This window comes from Ptiloglossa arizonensis, chromosome 11 (genome assembly GCF_051014685.1).
Source record: "Ptiloglossa arizonensis isolate GNS036 chromosome 11, iyPtiAriz1_principal, whole genome shotgun sequence".
NCBI lineage: Eukaryota > Metazoa > Arthropoda > Insecta > Hymenoptera > Colletidae > Ptiloglossa > Ptiloglossa arizonensis.
In genome coordinates this window covers 17,539,418-17,560,363 of record NC_135058.1, presented here as the reverse complement: position 1 = coordinate 17,560,363, position 20,946 = coordinate 17,539,418, and the positions used below count along the sequence as shown (strand labels likewise).

Here is a 20,946-nt window from a genome sequence, read left to right as displayed (position 1 = left end):
GCGGTGGACGCGGCGATCATTCGCTGGCTTTCATCCGCACTGGACACGGGAGGAGGATCGAGATAACGTTCATCGTAAAAGGTTTAATGTTTCGTTTCGGTTATTTGGGAGCTTGATCTAGCGAACAACGGTCGAAAGATAATCCGGGTCCGTCCGATCGGTCGATCGGCCGTCCGACCGATCGATCGATCGATCGATCGCTACGACGCGCTAGAACCGCGCCGGAAGAAAGTAAATGTACCACGAGCTCGTTGTTTTCTACTCGGGGATTTGGCAACAGCTTCGATCGACCTGCCAGACCGATGCAAACGCGTCGATCTTATTCGCGTGAAAAGGTGCAACGATTTACCGGATTCGCTACCCTCGATCGATAGTCGTCCTTGCTCGCTCGAGGGTATACACGTATAGATATTACATATATACGAGTGTCGTCGCCTTTAGGATTACCGTGCGGTTGCTGCTCGCGAATCGCACATCCTCCTCCGCTATGTTGTGCTCCGATACGCGACGCAAAGTGTTTTCGATGAATCGCAACGATTCGAATATCGTATTACACGCACCAGTGTAGACGCGTGGTGCTCTATATTTTCAAAATCTCGAATGCGGCGCATCGACCGTACGTCGTCAATTTTCTCTCCATCTTCGAGCGTATCCAGTGACGAACGACGCACGTTAAACCAGTTATTTTTCACCGTTTCTACCGGGTGACGAGACAAGGACGGTATTTCGCGTACGCGCGCGAAACAATGGCCGATTCGATGTGTCTGTTATTAGCAATGTTTGGCCAGTTATTCGTTCGTGGAGTCGAAGGTAGTCTTGTTGGCGCGGAACTCGATGAAACGAGCCAAGAGTTTCTCAACGAATACTCGTCTCTCGACGAAGGCAAACACTTCACCGAGTTGCAGAGGTTTCAAGATACAACGATCGAGATCGACTTGATCGACCAAAAAAAGAAGTATCGTCCGATACATCGAGCACCTCGAGTTCTTTATCAAATCGGGGTAAGTTCGATACCTCGCGTTAACGGTTTCTACGTTCGCGATACATCTTTCGTCGCGTCTTACGAACGATCGTTAAAGTCCGCGATAGCAACCGTGTTCCATTCGATTCGAGCCACGTTACGGAAGAACGCGATACCTGACAGGGTTCGCGACAAATTTTTAACGTTCGAAAATTTATGGAAAGAGATCGTTCGCTTCGATGAAAAATTGCGCGCAGCCAGCCTCCGTTTATCGATCCCTTTTTCTTGAATTTTTTCAATTTCTCGTTTCGCGCAGATATACGTTGAAAGTATTGTACGAAAGTACATTCGCGAGCAGTTGCATTCGCCGAATTCGAGCGATAATTTTTCGCTCGAGTAATCCGAACCCGAATATTTCGTTCGACGAAGAAAACGATAAAGTCGTAAACGAATTACGAATTTCTCGAATTTCGTCGAACGAAAACGGATTACGTTGCAATAATCGTCATGGTACGTAGTTTTCCAATTTTCGGAAGACGCGACGTTCGAGATTTATACCTTTCGAGCGCGTATACCTCCCGAGAGGCAGGTGTCATTTTCACCGTAGTTGCGAAAGAAGCGAGAGACTCGTGAGAAGTTCCGGATGAATCGTGCACAGCCTTTCCGGTCCCTCTATTATACCGTTTTGGTTTACCGTCACCGATGCTTTTAACGCGTACGAACAATCTTTTGAGAAGGGCACGAGGACAGAAGAAAGAGAAGTGAACACGGCAAACCGGGAGAACGGAAGAACGGACAACAAGGTACGGACAGTGGAAAAAGCGTCCGATGAGTTTAGAAACGATACATCGGTACCCATGACGTTACTGTATCAACGTCGATGTACACTCGCACCGATCACAGCGAGATTGGCCAAAGAGGCGTACAGTCCAAATGTAAATAAATAACGATTGTAACAGAATCGGTACGCGACCAGCTAAAGAGAGACGTACCAGCTAAGCGTAACAGAAAAAAACGACTAAGAAGAACTATCGTCTTTTTCCACCGCGATCCCATTTTCCGTGTCTCGTCTTCTTTTTATCCATTTTTACTCGAGCGAAACGAGACGAATGTTCTATTTCTATCGATCGTTCGCCTCGACTGGCGTCCTCGGTTGCTAAAGTTACACGATCGATTCACGGTTATACGGACGAGAATAATTTAAAAGGTGGAGATCGAAAAATCGCAATTAAACGCCAACGCGATGCTATCGGTGGACAGAGAATTTGAAAAGTTTGGCTCGGATTCTCCAAGGCGACGTAGATCGTTGGCAACGACTCGACAGGACGTACGCGATTGCCTCATTCGATGGATCGACCAACGCCATTTCAATAGTGCAGTTAGACCAGATGTTTGTTCTTCGACAAGCTGGGGAAGATATATATGCGTATTCTTTGACGCGTTTGCTACAGAGTTTCCTCCTCCTTCTCCTTCCGCGCCTCTTGTCTGCCGCTCGCTGTCGCGATACAAGATTGGATCGGCCGGTTGCGAACGTTCCAAAGCAACAAGGTACTCGTCGAAATTCAGAAACAACGCTCGAGCGATATCCAAACGAGCGATCGAACATCGGGATTCTCTGGAGGAACAATGTGCCGTGCTCGCGTATGCTAGAGATCTCGCGGTTACGTTAGAGCCGTTAAGAGCCACATTATTGGTAAAAACTGAGTCTCGAGCCTCGAATTTCGACGGGTTCTCTCGAATGAAAAACATCGCGCCGAAATACGTGTACAAGCGCGACATTGTCGATCGACGAATGAATTCGAGAATCGTTCAATTTTATTGTTTGTGACCCGCTGCTCGAGAAATCGATACTTTTCAATACCGGGTACAGTCGTCGAATAAATGGATGCGATCGCCTCTCTGGCGAGAAACAACGATTTTTTCGAGAATCCAGCCGTGGCTGCGATACGAACCGAATGGACGAAGCGGAAACCGATAGAGATCCGTGATTATCGCGAACGCGAGCGAGCGAGGCGAAAACGATCGATCGGAAACACGATAGATTTTCGATGAGCGGTAAATAGAACGAATGGGAATCAAAAGCAAAATCAAAGCGAAATGGAAATCGTATCGCGGCGAATGGTGAATATTATCTATGGATATACGGATAGATGGACGTAGTATGTACGTATATCGAGATACATGTGTCGGATTATATTGGACGACACAGGAGGTGGCGGTGCGCTTTCTCCGAGGCGATGCTGGTAGTAGCAACGTAGGCTGCGCATTACGAAATCGATTCGTCGCGTTCCGATATTACGAATATTCGTACGCGAATAGTATACATTGTTGTCGAGCTGTTTTCCGAATGGGCGAGCACGCGTGCCACGACAAACGTCCGCGTGATCTTTTATCAACAACGACCGGCGAGTGGGGAAATACAATATGTTATTCGAGTCGAACGTTCGTTCGTTCGTTCGTTTCTCTTCTACTAAATTGTCGAGTTTTGAATCGAGTAGTGGGCGTAATTTGCGATTTTCAGGCGAGCGAGGAGGAGTTGCCCGAATGTTCGGACCGGAGCCAAGTTTGCAGCAAAGTGGATTTATACGGGTTGCCGTGGGTCGAGAGGCAGTGTCGTTGCCCGGATGGCCGCATCTGTCCTGGTAGCTTACACGGAGACGACGGGCACACGATAGTCGATAAAACGCGCCAGTACAAGCTCTGCGAGCCAGTGAAACGTCTTCCGATCTGTCGTTACTTCAAGTTAGTCGACTCTCCAGCCAAGTATAGCGGAACGATCAAACGAACCGATTCTTCGACGCTTTAACGCGCACCAGGATGGTATTACGTACATAGAATGGTCGTTTGCTGTTTACAGGGACGTCACGTGGACCTTAGCTCCCGGAGGGGGCCCGGCGAACGCGACCATTCAGCGAGTTTACTGTCGATGTCGACCAGCCAGCGTACCCTATCTAGTTCGAAGACAAGCATTCAGATATCCCGAGGGAAATCCGGGATTTATTTATGCTTTCGCGTGCTCTCCGCAAAGTGTAAGTCCTCTCGTTCTCGTTCTCGTTCTCGTTCTCGTTCTCGTTCTCGTTCTCGTTCTTGTTCTCGTTCAGGATCACGTTTTATACATTTTTCTACGAGTACCGCGCTGCACCGAGAAGTAAAAACGAAGCAGCGATCGAGGGGAATGTTCGATTTCAGAGGCTACGCTGTCAACGCAAGGAACCCTGTCGACTGTTCACGGTACGAAAGAGACGGGGCTCGCAACTCGAAGAAGTGAACGCTTCGCCTCTTTGCCAATGTCCAAAGGGTCGTCGGTGTCCTAGGCGACACACGGATCCGGGCTCGCTTCCGGCAAAATCGTACTCGGCCGTTTTGGAGATCAAGACTTACAGCGGTTATTGCGTTCCCTCGCAATCCCACCGTTCCGAAGTGGTCTACAACACCGTATGAAACACCGCGCGCTCTTTGTTAGCTCGTTACTTATACGGAGTAACGCGAATCGGCGTCGATGCGTCGGATACATTCGGTAATGCGCAAATATTTCTTCGTCGTGGACACGGTTGCCCATTTACCGACATTTTATATTCCGAATGGAACCAATTCTCCTTCCTATTTACCCCTATTTAATCGCAACGAAACACAACGTTAGAACCTCTACGTACACGAGGATACTGCCTGTCTGTCCGTCTACCTGCCTATCTGCTTGCCCGCCTGCCTGTCTGCTTGCCTGCTTGCCCGCTTGCTTGCCTGCCTGCCTACCTGCCTGCCTGCCCGCCCGCCTGCCTGCCTGCCTGCCTGCCTGCGAATTCCCTTTTATCCTACATTATTGTATCTGTGTAACGTTGCCCTTGTAAATATTTCATTTCTCAAAGTTGTAAAATTTACAATAAAAGAATTCCATTACTCGTTTCTTGTCGAGTGGTTTTTCATTGCTGTTACACGATGATGCCAATGTCCTGTTGCTGCTGTTAATAATTGGGCTCGTCGAGAATAAATTAAATTCATTTTTACTTATTTCTTACGGAACTTTGTTTCCTCGTTATTTCGGGGAGAAATTTTTTCTTCGAAAGTTAGAATATTCGTATAGGGTGATACGTAATGCCAGACGAGCGTCGACGTTAACGTTGTTACCGACGATCGTCGATCTGTGTCTCGCTCGCTCCGAAACAGACTTCTTGTTCGTAGTTAAAACCGTTTAAACGTTGCGGGTCCCGACGCATATTACAGCTACGCGAGAGCGAACGCGGAGATTTCTGGAAACTTTGGAAAGAAAACTTGCGAGAATCGATGGCTGTTCGCGGCCCTCTAGCGACGGGTCCGGAAGGTGCTGCCACAGATATCGAGAAACGCGTCTCGTACTTATCCTCGGAGAATTGCAAACTGTACGGCTTAAAACTTGTACAAAATTTTCACGGACAGAAAATCCTTTTCGTTTTGGGGACAACGTCTCCGATATAAGCCTCGATTGTCTACTCCCCATTGTCGAATCGATGACGAGATCTAGCAGCAAACCTGCTCGTAACGGGTTCAATGTATAGCTGCAGGTATTGCAGCGACTATAAGTTACAGCAAGCGCCACCGTGTAATGGAATTTCTATAACATCGTATTTCTTATCGTAATCGCGATTAGTAAATCATCGGTCGGGATTCGTAGTTACGTTTGTGTTACGTAATTTTTTTTAAGTCGATTTCGTCCAACCTTCGTCCAGTGCACATACGCGGTAGGAACAAGTTTTCGACGCGCTCTGCGTACCGCGTCTTCTCTAAACCCTTCTATAATAGTTTTCTTTGAAAAGCATTTTATTAGCGATACCCTTTCGTTCGCGACCGATCCTACCGTTATCGATTAATAGAAAACGGTACTAATTTCGAATTTTACTTTGTCAGATTTTAGACAAACGACGTATCCTGAAGTATCCCGAAGTATCCGAATACGACGCGCTCGAATCTTCTTATTGTCTGCTTTTGCACTGTCGATAATTAATCGTATTTGCTCGGCGGAACGTTGAACGATCATTCTTGTAAAGCCTCGGTTACGAGTTCGCTGCGACAATCTTTCACGAACAATTTTCACATTTTCTATTCATCTTACGAACCGAAGTAGCGTGTGTAGATAGTATTATACGTATGTATGTTCATTGTATGCGCATACACTCCTTAGTATTTCCATAGTAATTGCATAGTAATTGCAATTGGAAAAGAGATATGGACTCGTTCCAGTTTCGTGGACCACTCGGTATGCAGGGTAGGACATTTAAGACGAGTCACCTGGATAACCCGTTTCTTTTTAAAGATAGAAAAGAACGTTCGAGATAGAAGTTGCGCATAGTGTACCGACGATTTTACGGTTCCGGGTGGAAGTGCCAAGAACATTTCAAGGTCATCGATACATTTTCCATTTTATTCGTTTATCAATGGAGTAAGTATTCGTCTCGTGAGACGAACACGATGAGATACGGTTCAAGATCGAGATCGTCGTAGGATAGATACGACGAAAAAGATACGTTTTATTGCATATACTTCGAGTCGTTCGACCGTTTTTTCGTATCGCGGTAACGAACGGACACAAGCAACGAGTTTTATTTACATCTGCATAGACACTAGAGGTGAGTTTAGCACACGAAATTAATGTTTGTGGAAGCGTAAATTCGACACGGATCTTCTTCTCTATTTCGAACGCCCAACTATTCTTCCCTAAGATAAAGATAGCATACGTGTGCAGTTGAATAACGATTTGTCGTTTGTCTGTCGAATTTGAAGACCCCGCGAAAACGTTTCCGAATCATCGCGTCGTTTCGAACACATCTTTTAAAGGTAGGCCCTTAAAGCACCTATTTTCGATCGATTTGTACAAGAGGTGACACGTGTTAAGAAACGGGCTGTATGTATGCATGTATGTATGGTTGTTGAGCGACATTGTCATCGCGGGAAAAAGTTTCGCGCGACGATCTATATTTCGAGTTGGTCACGTAGAGCGATCGGTGTTGCATTCCTCGATCGGAGGACGCGTTACCGCGACCAAAAGCGCACTGGCGAATGAGAGCGAGCACCGACACGATCGCCCGATCGCTACTAGAGAACCTATCGTTCCAGGATCTGATTCGAATGCCAGTGAACTTAACCGACTAGTTTGTCGATGAGAACACCACAGTGATTTCATGCTCGATATATTTTTCTGCTGTTCGATCGAACTCGCGAAAAGTAGCGGTACCGTTGCTATCGATGCTCCAATTCGTCTCCTTTCTCGCTTTTCTCGAACCGCGCGCGACCAACTCTGTTCGAGAATATGTCCGGACGCTGAAGATTGCTCAATGTTTTTCCAAGCCCTTGAAGTACGTCTACACGGGCAGACGGTCCGATACGAGAAGGAGGACTATTGGAAACTTTTAATCGTCTACAGCTTGCGTCGTTTTTTCGTATCGCGCGATCGACGGAACAATTTACTTTTGCTTCTTACGTTCAAATCTATCCATGTCCTAATGACGCTAACAAATGATACCGAGTCTTTAAAGACGTAAATTCGTCATCGTAAAGCGAAAAGGATCGCGACGGAAAACTCTGAAAGGTGAAAAGATTACATTTGTCGATATTCGGTGCATATATTGAAACTGCGAGAATACAAGGAAAAGGGACGACAGAAAAGAAAGAGGACCGAGGGAAAGGAAAAAGGAAAGGAAAGGAAAGGAAAGGAAAGGAAAGGAAAGGAAAGGAAAGGAAAGGAAAGGAAAGGAAAGGAAAGGAAAGGAAAGGAAAGGAAAGGAAAGGAAAGGAAAGGAAAGGAAAGGAAAGGAAAGGAAAGGAAAGGAAAGGAAAGGAAAGGAAAGAAAGGAACGGAACGGAACGGAACGGAACGGAACGGAACGGAACGGAACGGAACGGAAAGGAAAGGAAAGGAAAGGAAAGGAAAGGAAAGGAAAGGAAAGGGAAGGGGAGCTGTCACGAGGTGGCTGTTTTTCGTTTCTAAGCTGAATCTTGGAGTCCGACTGCTAGTTCTCGGTTCCGTGATTCTGTGGTTTCGTCCCTCTCCGAAGACTGGGTATCGTAGGTGTGTTGCCATACACATCCAGAGTATCCAGGTGCTCGTGTATAGGTGCGCGTAGAGCGCGAACGAAGGTAGAGGATTGGCGGAGATGATGCAGCTTAGGATTCCACGCATAGTCGAGGAGTTTCTGGTTGGTTGGTAAGTGGAACTAGCCGGGACTCATAGGCAGCATGTCTCCTACGAGAGCTCGCAGTCCCACTCGGATCTTAAACGTATCCAACCGCGCATCGGTTTTCCGCCAAACTTGTACTCGTGCAACATTCTTTAGATATCCGATGAAACGTTCGACGATGTGGAGAGTATCGTCGCGGTTCGAATTGCTCGAAACATAGTGGAGAGTAACGATTAGAGCATTTAAACAGCGTGGCGGGCATCGAGACAAGTTTTTTTCACGCGAGACGGTCGAGTTTCGTGCTTCGTTTTCCATCTTTCGCTCCCTTTAAATTTCACTTGGAAGACGTATCACCCTCTGCATTAGTGGACCACGCACGAGAGGCGAAACTCGAAGACTAGCTCGAAGATCGGGGCTCAGGGTTGAGATTCAGATCGGACCGAGATCGAGGTCGAGGTCGAGGTCGAGGTCGAGGTCGAGGTCGAGGTCGAAGGCGAGTTCAGGGTTGATTCGTCTGCCGTTAGATCTCGAAACTCTATTTAAAAAGGTACGATCTTGTTTACTGTTTACGCGAATTTTCGTTAAATAAGCAATCTCGGACTTGACGATAACGTCACGATTACCGAATAGAAACGGAAATCGTCTATTTATCGTTCGATAAACGTGAGAAATATAAAATCAACAACTCGCAATTTTTTAAAACTTTTACGAAATTGCTAATTTTCGTTTGTAATAAAAGACGATAAACGAAGAAAGAACAAGTTCTGGCTTTGATCGCGATACCGACATTCTTTTACGCTGTATCTCTGTATCGATCGATGTTCGACAAAATATCAATTTTTCCTTGTCGTCGACGCTTTGCTTCGCATCGTGTTTTAAAGTTTATTCAAAGTTATCGACTATTTTTCGCGAAAAAGGTAAAGAACGTTCAAATCGTTCGATTGCCACCGTATTTTCGATCGTAAACAACCCTTTCCGTTTCAACGTTGACAGCTGCTTCGAACGAATGCCCGAAGATTTAAAACGCAATTTCCCTCTCTTCGAAGGAAATTATTTTGGTAAAACGAATACGCGACTCGCACGCGCGCGCGCGCGCGAGAGAGAGAGAGAGAGAGAGAGAGAGAGAGAGAGAGAGAAAGAGACAGAGAGAGTACGTAACGTTTTGTTCGAGTCAGCTTTATCGTAATTTTCAACTTGAACGAATTTTTTGATCGCGACTAATCGTTGACAACAGGGTTTTTAGGCGTGTCGAAATTTTTGCAACGAGAACGCATACGTATACAGACGGAAACGGGTTTTTTCGCGTAGACAAAATCGATTCGATTCGATTCGATTGTTTCAAAGGATTTACGTGGACGACTCCAGGCAATTGATACAGGATCGGTATCTATCGCGAAAAGTATCGAGAGAGTGGATCGAAGAGGTCGAAAATTAAGGAATCATCGAGCGGACAGCGCTTCGTGCATCGTGGGTAAAGCCGGTCGAGTGGATTCTATTAGTTACCGTACATCGCGACCTTGAAATTGCTAAGAAAGATAACGGCCCACGAGAAACGCGAGTACCAGTTAACCTAATTTCACCGCATCCGCATGGTAAATCATATCGCGCGATAATTATTACGGCACCCTGAACGCTCTTCGTGAGAATGGAAAAAGTTGATAAACTTGCTCGTTTACTCGTGCAAATATGCACGAATACATTTCGGTCTATAAAACGGTTAATTCGAATATTCTCACGAATCTCGAGTACGTATATTTGTTTGTTTACTCGTACGTTTATATCCATGGCACTTGCATTTCGCTGTAACGTTAGAAGAAAACCATCGACTTAAACGGAGAAAGGAATGGTAAAGAAAGGAGTATGCGTACGAAGGGGAGTAGTGAGTGGGGTGGTGGGGGTGGGGGTGGGGGTGGGGGAAGCGGGGTGGGAACAAGGGCGGCACACGTGGCCCGATGAGCTACATCGGTGCTCGGTACGCGTTTAAATTTCGCGATCGAATCGACCGGCTGGGAAATCGCGTCCAGTCTCTCGGCGAAAACACAGCGTTATACCGTTAAGGGAGCTGGAGCTCTCCTTCTTCCCCCATCGCGTCCACCTTTACTTATTTTTCTGTCGTGTGTTTTTTCTCTCCGAACGAAGCGCTCCTGTTGCGCGTTGCTTTACCGTGCAAGGTATGAAATACGCGTGAGAAACGAGGATTCCAGGCTCGGGATTCCATGCGATCTCGTATTCTACCTTCCGTTCTGCGTCTCTGTCGCGCATTCGTGACACCAATGTTCGATTCCAATCGGTCGCGATCGATTTTAATTTTTCGGTTTTCGTTGGAAATTTATTCGAGGATTTCGAAATTGCTCGCGTACCGATAAGTCTCGTACGCTGGTACCGACTGCGGCAGCGTATTCCAATCTATCGCGAGACAAACGACCGCAAAAAAAAAGGAAAAAAGAAAACATATCGCGTTACGCACACCTGTCGAAACGATCGGTGATCGGGGTACGCGTTCGCAAACCCATTTTACTTTCTTCGTTCGCTCGTTCGTTTTAGGACGTATCTGTAACGCAGCAGCTGCACGCAGAGAATCGCGGAAGGTTTCTCCTTTCCTTTGATCTTTCCGTCGATTCGAGCTCGGAATGGAAATGAAGCCTGTGCGAGGAGCGACATGGTTGTTCGCGATGCTGCTAACTGGAACCGTGGCTCTTCCATCGCAATCGCAAACCCACTTTCGAGCTAGCCAAGCGAAGACGAAACAGACAACACCGATGTATTTCAACGAGGATAGGTCTAGTACTTTGGCATTGACATCGAGCACCACTGGCGTTACTAGCACCGATAGCGGCGGTACAATTTCTCTCGGGGTTCAATCGATCGCGACGCTCACCAACAATGTATCGTCTTCTTCGTCGCCGCCGTCGTTGTCGTCGGCGTCGGCGTCGGCGTCGGCGTCGGCGTCGGCGTCTTCGTCGGCGTCTTCGTCGTCGTCGCCATTGCCAGTAATACCATTGGTATCAACGGGTCGTAATTCTTTAACGGAAACGATCGAAACGATGCCTACGACATCGCCGGCGGTTACGTCGGTTATAGGTACAGAGTTTGGAACATCGATGATAGCAAGTGACACAAGCACCGTGAAAAGAACCACTACTGCGAGCAGCTCGAGTACAGGCTCAAGTGCACCACCCACCGAAACTTCATCAAGAACGATTACCTCTGTTCAGGACACCGACACTTTTCTCTCTTCCTCAAAGAAATCTACCATCACTTTCAGCGAATTTACAACCACTCCCGCTTCGAGTTCGGCCAAGGAGACGCGGGAATCGACCGGAAAAATTCGTCCCCAGATCAAATTGACAACCAATTATACCAACCTTGGCGAGGTGAGTAGGCATCTTTTTCGCTTTTCTCGCTCTTCCGACTCCTTTTTTCTCTTTCGCGAGTTGATTTATCTATTTATCCATCTATCGAGGTAAACGATTCGCATTGGAGGTTGACTTTCCAATTGCTACCGTGCTACTAAGACAAAAGCGATAGAAGGAAAGCGAAAAAGAACGACACTGAACGGAATCGAAGCAACGCAACGAGAAGAAGAACGCGTTCGTGCATGCGAGATAGCAGGTACATGCGTATAGAGAGGCGCGCTCGCGCGCGCATGTACGTGCATACACACGTTGTGTAAGTATAGTATACACGATTCACCGTTCGTTCTCGCGCGATCAACGTTTTGCAAACTTGCCGGTAGGTACGATTAATTGCCGGAGCGGGTGGTACAATTTCTGTAGTTCTCTCGAATGTTGCGCAAAGAAAGGAGAGAAAAGCAGCTACGTCGAGCGATAGAGTAGAAAGGGGCCCAGATTCGAGTCGTGCAGCAAGGACCGTCAAGTATCACGAACTTGAGAAAAAATGTCATATGGGTCGACCTAGAAAGTAAGGAACGTTGCGTTCGTGATACGCACGTGTGTGTTCAGTAGTGATACGATACGTTTGGGCCAGGCTGCTTCGCAGCGATCTGCAATTCGGCTCGACGCTCGAACAGCGTGAGTCGATCCAGTTCGACTCGCGTCGCTCGGACGCGTTACGATTGATAAGCGTTAGGTGCGATACGTTAGGTGATCTTGGACACGCGTACCGGCTCGTTTCCGCTGGTTGTAGCCGAACGTAGGGCGTACGAGTAGCCGATACGTTTTATTTTCAAATATTTCTTCGCGAGAAAAGATCGCGCAACGTATCGCGGTAACGAAGTTTGTCCCAATAACCTCTTTCTGTCCGCGTTATCGAGAAAACGCAGCTTCGGTTTAAAGAAAGTTTACGAAACGTTATCTTCGTTTCGATGTTGTCCATTGGAAAGAAATCTTTGCGAACGGAATTATCTCGAATGTATTATATATCGATAGACAAGATCGCGTAATTGTTGCGTTTTCGATTAGGTCGGGCGCGGGAACTTCGATTATCGATAACGATACGGATCGGTTGCCGTACACGGAGCGAGCTTCGAAATATTTCGGAGAGAATTTTCGAACGCGTCCGAGAGCTTCGATTCTCGATCGAGTACTCGAGTAAAACGTTTCTATACGTTGGTACCGTGAATCGCGATTCGAACCAATTTCGTTCGGCATTAGCCGTTAATCCTTCGAGTTCCTCGTTCGAACAGTGTATCTTGGGTACGAACTTCCACGCGCAAAGTATAATATAACTGTTTAAGTTATAACTACGTTTAACTATGCTACCGTAAGTACCGTAACTACGTTGCTACAAAGCAGTTAAGTTTCACGGGTCAAAGATGCGTCGTGGTCGTTACGGAATCGCACGGCCGTCGACAGAACGAAACTATTCTTCTTCTTTTTCTTGTCCATTAACGCGACCTTTCTCTTCCGACGATAATCCGAGCAGCGCGACCGTATCGATACCACGTTCGAATGTTCCGTTGGTACGAATAATGTTGCGATAATTGCGGAAGTTTCCTACTATATTTCGAAAACCGATAACACCGATCGATCGTGAAACTGTCCTTTAGACTCAAATTCTCTTCGATGTACTATATTTCATTCGGTTTTCTTTTCCGAGAGCAAATTCTCACCACTGGTGCACTTGTTGTTCGTTGTTCGTTGTTCGTAAAACGTGGGAAAAAGACGTACGTTTCAGCGAAGCGAGTGCTCGTAGATCGGGTATAACGCATTAAGGGTAAGTGGCATACATTGGTCGTTACCGTTACCCACTTTACAACTGCACGAAAAAACTTGAAAACGAAGTTTCTCTCGATGATTGACTTGCGCTTCTGCATAAGTATAAAGCGAGTGTCTCGCCGAGAGTGTATCGTCGATATCTACGATGCGCGTACTTTCTTTTTACGGTGCGGGAAAGTTGGAAAATTAACACTGAAAATCGAGTTTTGTACTTTCAAAAGCCACTATTTCATCGAACGTTATTTCATCTTGTTTATCCCGATTCGAGCAAGAGTCGACGCAATCGACATCTCTGATCGGAGGAAACATTTTTCCAAATACGACGCGCGCGACGATCTTTGTCTCGTAGAGTTTAAAAATTTTTTTACAACTGGTCGAAAGACGATTAAATATTTATCCGTAGAAAATTTTAATTGTTAGCGTTCGATTGTTTTTCTTTTTTTCTTCCGTCCATCTAATTAGAGAAATGAAAAAATCGTCCGTAACACGACTACCTATACTTTTTCGTTGGCATCTGACTCGGTTTCTTGTCATTTTTCCACGGTACTCTTCTAGAACCGTACGAAACCGATGCTACCTTTCTCCGATGCTACATTTACCAGAAAGTTTTGCTCTCGATACCGAGTGCCGCGAGTAAAACTTTTGCACAAGTTGCCGAGTTGTACGGATAGGTAGAGACGGAGACAAGTGTATACGCGTCGACAGAGCATAAAGGAACAGGAAATATCGTACGTTTCACCGATTTTCCTCGCGCGCAACGTACGCCTATTCGAAACTTGAAGTTGTACGCGAGAATCGGAGCGAGAGAGACGGTAAGCGGTCGGTTTACGGTTTACGGTTTACGGTTTACGGTTTACGGTTTACAGTTTACGGTTTACGGTTTACGGTTTCCGTAAACGAAAATAAAGATCGATGAAAATTAGTCGAAAAATTCCGAACGAATGTTTTTAATCTTGCCTTTGACCGTGAATCGCGATAATTCGTCGGAAAGAAATTGGAACTTGTACTTGCACCGACTGTTCGCGATGCAATATTGCTAGTTCGAGAATCGAGTCGAGCTTTAACGGTGCTTCTACCGTATCTATACTACATAGCTTTTTAATCGTATCGGAGAAAGAGGGAAACCGTTAACGCTGCTCCGACTGAAATCGGTTGAAAGTAATACACGAATATTACGCGTAAAGATCGTTTTGACGTAGCGTTAGAAAAACGGAGGAATAAAAATCGAAAGAAATTGTTTACCGTACAACGTATACGCGATTGGAATGTAATTGATATTTTCCGAGAACCGTTGCACCGCCCTAGAGAAACGTTATCCTTGGTTTACGATACCTGCGTTACATTCGGAAATTGAATTATCTTTGTATCTATCGTCGTAAAAATTCAAGTGTAGAGAATCCTTCGATCGAACGGAATTGGAGCTGTTTTTCTCAAACGAACGCACGTTCCGCGACGAATTCGTCGATATCGGACCTTACTACGTTTCGTGACTCGCAACCGACAATTTTACTTAATTACGTCCGAAACCGCAATACCGAAGGCGAATCGTCCGGTTGCGAATTCCAAGCGACTATTTATTTCCCGTTTCTCTACGCAGAAGCTCCGGGCCTCGTCCCTCTGTATCCGGCGTCGTCGCGAAACAAGGTGCTTTTACGTAAAATTCGTCCGCGTTCGAAAGAAATGCTCGAGTTTTTCGAGTCGTTTCGCTCGAATACACCGAGTAAGAATCGTTCCGAGTTGCTTAGGAAGTTGTCACGAATCGCGTTGCTTGCTTTAGCGTTTCAAAAGGAGGGCAAGTGTTCATGACCGTGACGCGCGAGCGGATCGACCGGTGTTAATATCGGTAGTGGAACGTGACGATACCAAAGAAAAAGGAACGATTTAAAGGAAAAGAAAGGAAAACGGAAGAACGGATCGGAGGCAAAAGAAGGGTAAAAGGAGCACGTTTGATTTACCAAATGATTTTGTTGTCGCTGCAACGTACACGATTTCTCTCGAGGGCTGCGCGTTCTTGGCAAACGTTTGAAAACCCTCCGACAACGGATCGATAAAACCATAGAAAGAACAAATAATATCGAGAGATTAGCTGCTAATTGTTCTTGAGCATACCGTTCCGAAATCAAGTCGGAACGTTGAGACGGTTCCTTCTCCGATTACCAGCGGTATCGAAAAGATTCGTGAGGCTTGACGAATAAAACGAAATCGTGAATCGGCATCAGCATCGGCATCAGCATCGGCATTGGCACTGTTGCTGTCGTAATAGAACGGTTAGATTGTGGTTCGCGAGAACCAGCAAGAATCGTGATCGTGACCCCGCGATACGGCGAATTCTGATTTACTCGTTATCTTTTCGTTCGAGGAATTGTTCCTCCTTTTCGTTGGTCGCGTCTCTGTGTTCGTTTCGTCCGATTCTCTTTCTTCGTATTATTCCATTGTTTCTTCCTTCCAATTACCGCTGTGCTACGAAGAGAAATATGATTTGCTCCGGCTAAAGAAGCGACGGTAATTTACGGAAAGGAAATAGCGTAACGAATTTAGCGAATCACGCGATACGATCGTGCGGTTACTCCGGCCAGCCAGGAAGAACGCAAATAATGCTTCTTTCGAACGATTCGGTATTCGTATCGAAGTTACAAAATTTCACATTATTTCAACAGAGTCCGTAGACGAGAACGATCGTGCCCCGTTTTCGACAATTTTCGATCCGTGAAACACAAGCGGGCAAAGAGCGAGAACAGCGAATAGAAAGGAAAGAAGGGTCGGCAACGAACGCTAACGGTACCGTTTGTCGATAAATTTACAGACAGGAGTACGATTACCGGAAGGAGCGAGCGCAGCTCTCGCGAAACCAACCAAATATCATTACTACCCGCACAATCAGCACATCTATTTGTTACCGGAGTGCGCAGTTCAGCAAGTCTGCAATGCCGTTTACGTTAGACTGAATTTTACTCAGCCTCTGTGCGCCTGTCCAGGAAGGTACCGCGACCCTTGCAGCGCCTCTCTCGACAGCGACGACCTCCACACTACGGAGCTGGTCACCGACCCTAGGACCAAGGTTAGTTGCCTCGCCTTTACTTGGTTTCTCTACCACCGTTGCTTCTTTCCGCTTCGCTTATCGTACGAACCGAATTCATCGTTTCCTTCGAACGGAACAATTGCATGCTCGCGCTTTTCCTCTAATTTCGTGGTTCGTGGCTCGTGGCTCGTGGCTCGTGGCTCGTGGCTCGTGGCTCGTGGCTCGTGGCTCGTGGCTCGCGGCTCGTGGTTCGTGGTTCGTGGTTCGTAGTTTGTCATTCCTACTCATCGAACGTTTACGCGAACGTGCGTACTATACGCTAAATAACTTTGACGCGATCAAGATTCACCGTCGTTAATTTTATCACGTTTACGGACCGAATCCGATAAAAGAAAAGAAATCGATGAAACTGTACACAGAGCCACTCTGTCCGAAAAACGAGTCAATGTTCGTCGCGGTGATACTCGTCCTTGAAATTTTCTTCCAATTTGGCAAACCGTGAGTTCACGAAATTGACAAAGGTACTCGCACAAAGAACCGAATTAGACAAGTACATCCTCGCGTCGATTTACGGACATTCCTCGTATACGAATGCCCGTTACCGACTCGATTATTTTCACTCCAAGTCGAACCTTTCTTTCCTCGCTATATTTTCCTTTTGCGATACGTACACCGACTACGCTGCGGTATATAGTATGTACGTGTTTCCGTTACCGTACAGAGATACGAACGACACTTTTCGTGTACGTTGTTCCTTTTTTCCTCGTCGATTAAAAACCGAACAGTTTTATCTCGTTTTATTCGCGGTGATCGATTCAACGCGGCGCAATTAAGGCGCGCATCGAAACTTTTTCGAACACTTAGAAAGCTAGCCGCGTACTAAGTACGTATTATACTTATGTAGGATTGTAGAACGAAAGAATCGCGTAGGCGCTTCGAAGCGAAAGCAAGTTCTCTCCTTGCGAGAGACGAGACGAGACGAGACGAGACGAGACGAAACCGGACGAAGGTTCCTTCCTTCGCATCACGGACGACACGCGCGACGAGTAGATGCGATATATTTACTCCTCGATTCAACTATAATAGGTTGTTCGATAAGTTTCGTCGAACGACGAAACGATAGTACACGGCCTACCGGGGGAAAACCGGACAAGGATATCTACGCGTAACTTACGGTAAGAATTATAATAGCAACGGTCGTGTCGATTCGCCCACGATAATGGATAATTGGTCGGTGAAAAATCTAGAACAACCGATCGATACGCGATTCTTCTATCGCGAAACTATCGTACGTTGCGCGCACAACTCGAACGATGTCTCGAAAAAGAAACGAACGGAACTTTTCTCCCAAGATACCATGACAAGAATCGTATCGACAAATCGATTACCGTGTTATCTCGTATAACGTAAAACAAATGAAACGAAAGTAGAACGAACGAAACGAGAAACGAACGTATCCTGTTCAAAATTCACCAACCATTTACTACGAAATAGAAACGTTCGACTTTACAGCAATGGATCATGAAAAATGAGATATCGCTTATTTGTAACCGTGAACAAAACGTACGACAAAAGGTTTACGCATCGAGGACGTAAGAAATGCGGTTGTTCGTGTAGGAATCGAACGCTGCGATCCTTTCCACCGAAACGTTGTTGACGCGAGTATTGGCTCGATTACTCCAAGTAAGAAATCCGAAGATTCTTCTTCGAGTAACTTATCGAACGAAGAAACTCCTCGTTCATTTTGCATTCCAGAATAGTGAGTTTTCAATCGTACTTGGAAAGAACGAAGAACCAATTTCATGGATAACGAACGAATTTTAAAATTGACGCGCAATATGCTTCCCGTGGAAAGAATTTCGCGACGCGAGTGATATTTAACTCGATGAAAAGAGGTAAAAGAAGCCGACAGGTCGAAAAGGAAGGACAACCGCTCGATGTACGGCAAAGTTGCGTTGTACGGCGGGTGTTCGCAGCGACGCATCGCGAATCGGAACTCCGCCGCGTGGTTCCGAGCAACGCGTTGCTTTACCGAACGAACCGTTTTCAAAAGTTGGCGGTACGCTGCTGCGCATCGTCGTGGCCGTGCGACCAACTTTACTTAACGAAAAATTACCGTTCTCGGTAACCCTATGAAGAAAAAAAAAAAAAAAAAGAAAGAAAAATGCGCACGCGATATGCATCGAATAATTGTGTACTGCTCGCTTTAGGCTCTCACTTTGGTTAAAACTTGCGAACCGGTGGCGGAAATGCGAGAGTGTAGAACACCACGAGACTGGTCTCTCCTCGCGTTGCAAAACGTAAGAACGGGAAAATCTCATTACCTCGTAATATGCCGGTGCCCCGATGCTAATATACTCGGTAAGTAAATATCGGAACGACGAAAACGAAAAGCGAAAATGAGACAGTTATCGCCTACGATACCGTAGAAAGTAATCGTTCCCGTGTTTTTCGTAGAAGGCCCTATGAGCCACGATCAGCCGACGTACGCCAGTGTACCAGGAATTCGTGTTTACGGAATGATGTGCGTACAAGGAAACAGAAGAGGGCGACCGTTGCGGTACACTCGCAGCCTTTTCGGTGAGTACGCGAACGATAACTACACAGACATCGCATCCGCGTGTCCCGTAAGAAAAATTACGTTACGAAAGTTACATTTTTCGTTTAATCGAACACTTTTACGACAGTTGTCGCCTCGCTTTTCTTGCCGAGGTTCGATACGATGCGATGCAATGCGATGCGATGCGATACGTCGTATCGTTCGATACTTTTATTTTAGAAATCGCGCGTTAATTTCAAACGAAATTTGTCGGCAATGAACGACGAGTTGGCTATTTCTTTCGTCCATAGATTCTCCGAACGAAGAAACCGTGCAAGATTCGGTGTACATCGAGAAAGAGGACCGATTAACTTTTCCATGGTACAAGGTGCAACAACTGATGAACGCGGCTGTTTGGGATTAGATCCAGTGGCTCAACTTTTCAACGTACAACGACATATCGAACATTGTTCGATTCGCGCGCAATTTGCTTATTGCCATTCATTCGTTTATTTATTAAGCATTTCGCTTCGCTTTCTCTGGCTTTTCTTCGTTTAGCAACTCGTACTGTCTTTTTCATCTTCTTATTTATAATAATACTTGTATACGCGTACAATCGATATCGAACGAGAGGATAAATTCCATAGGACCGTTCTACGAAAGAGTCGGCTTTACCTAGCCGACCGTATCTACGTGTACGCGCCATTATTTAACCTACCGGTCGAACGAATACGAACAACGTCGACATCACCGTCGCCGTCAAAATGCATCCATCGAATTCGAGTAACTCGGAGTTGCACACTTTTTCTCCGAAGTCACCGCATCGAAATAGCGGCTTACGAAGACTGCGTGTCTACGCGTTGGGCGATCGTTGTCGATTAGCAATCCGTACCGTGGCTTTTGCGCGTATGTATCGCTTTTGGGCAAAAACACGCAACGGTAACTTCAAACCTTTCGTACAATTTGTAACTTTAATAGTTAAACATTAGGAAATTACATACGATACGTAACCAATTTAGATTCGTTGACATACGTCACATTGAAGATTACTTTCGATCGTTTGTCCTTAAAAAAACAACCAATTCCGAATCCCTGAGGCATATCGATCGTTATATACCAATGTAGTGGTTCGAATACGAACGGGACTGAATATTTTTATATTTAACTCGGCTCAACTTGGTGCCTTTTTGTGTCTTCCTTCCGAAGAATAATAATCTCAACATCGATAGTGTCTCGTGCTAGTAGTTTTCCAGTAAAACGTATTTATTTCACTTTCGATGTTTATTGGCTCGTTCTTGGTTACGTTTACGCGAAACAGTCGATACTTTGAAACAAATGCATATATATATATATATATATATTGTCAACGTTCCATGAAAAGTAAGTATTCATCGATGAGAAAAATCAAATATCCCGTTTATATTTGAATCACCTGGTTCGTATTGCGCGCGCATGTATGTATGTATGTATGTATGTATGTATGTATGTATGTATGTATGTATGTATGTATGTATGTATGTATGTATGTATGTATGTATGATGTATGTATGTATGTATGTATGTATGTATGTATGTATGTATGTATGTATGTATGTATGTATGTACGTATGTACGTACGTTAGTATATGTGTATGGGTGCATGTATATATGTGCGCATGTGCGCGCGCACGCGTATATACGTATGGTATTGTAAAATACATGCGTGTATTGTAAAACGTGTACAATTTATGAAACTAAACATTTGAGCAACGAAAAACTGAAATTTCCGTTACGATGATTCGTCTTTTAATTACACGATGATTTCAGCGATGTCTTGTCTTCTTTTTGTATCGAGGTGCAAGCGTGTTTGCATTGTCAGCGCAAATAACATCGTCCCGATGAACTCGACCGCAAAACGGCGGCAAACGACACCGGTCGCTAAAGTTCCTGTGGTCGCGGAATCGTTTCGCTTTAACGATGGTACAAGACGGTGTAACAAAATCAAAGAACGGAGAAAAAAATCTATGCAACGAGTCAGTGATTGAGAAAATCATTCGCCGTTTTTCGTTAATAAATTCTCATATTTCGTATATTTTCCTCCAATCGCAATTATTCGAAATCGTATA

At 45.6% G+C, this 20,946-nt stretch overlaps 2 protein-coding genes across 10 annotated transcripts in view; one reads left to right on the top strand and one right to left on the bottom strand.

The window, feature by feature from the left end:
- LOC143152753 (elongation factor-like GTPase 1) overlaps window positions 1-20,946 on the bottom strand; it is a 31,321-nt gene that overhangs the window by 5,335 nt on the left and 5,040 nt on the right. The window lies entirely within an intron of this gene.
- Window positions 88-20,929, top strand: LOC143152756 (uncharacterized). Of its 5 annotated transcripts, XM_076323232.1 has the most exons (7): window positions 88-1,001; window positions 3,483-3,703; window positions 3,819-3,990; window positions 16,087-16,341; window positions 18,513-18,663; window positions 18,760-18,882; window positions 19,153-20,929. In XM_076323232.1, exons 1-7 carry the CDS (start codon window positions 747-749, stop codon window positions 19,263-19,265), a joined length of 1,290 nt encoding a protein of 429 aa, XP_076179347.1. In that variant the 5' UTR covers window positions 88-746; the 3' UTR covers window positions 19,266-20,929. The 5 variants fall into 5 exon arrangements, with proteins under 5 accessions (XP_076179347.1, XP_076179343.1, XP_076179344.1 ...); XM_076323228.1 differs by lacking the exon at window positions 88-1,001 and having other exon boundaries at window positions 3,089-3,703; XM_076323229.1 differs by lacking the exons at window positions 88-1,001; window positions 3,483-3,703; window positions 3,819-3,990 and adding exons at window positions 8,099-8,653; window positions 10,651-11,480.

What these genes read in the sequence shown, in the direction of transcription:
- LOC143152756 (XM_076323228.1), top strand. Translation starts at nt 3,096, where the DNA reads ATGGATATACGGATAGATGGACGTAGTATGTACGTATATCGAGATACA. An exon ending in CCGATCTGTCGTTACTTCAA is followed by an intron (nt 3,704 to 3,818) that starts GTTAGTCGACTC and finishes TGCTGTTTACAG; the next exon opens with GGACGTCACGTGGACCTTAG. An exon ending in TCGCGTGCTCTCCGCAAAGT is followed by an intron (nt 3,991 to 16,086) that starts GTAAGTCCTCTC and finishes ATAAATTTACAG; the next exon opens with ACAGGAGTACGATTACCGGA.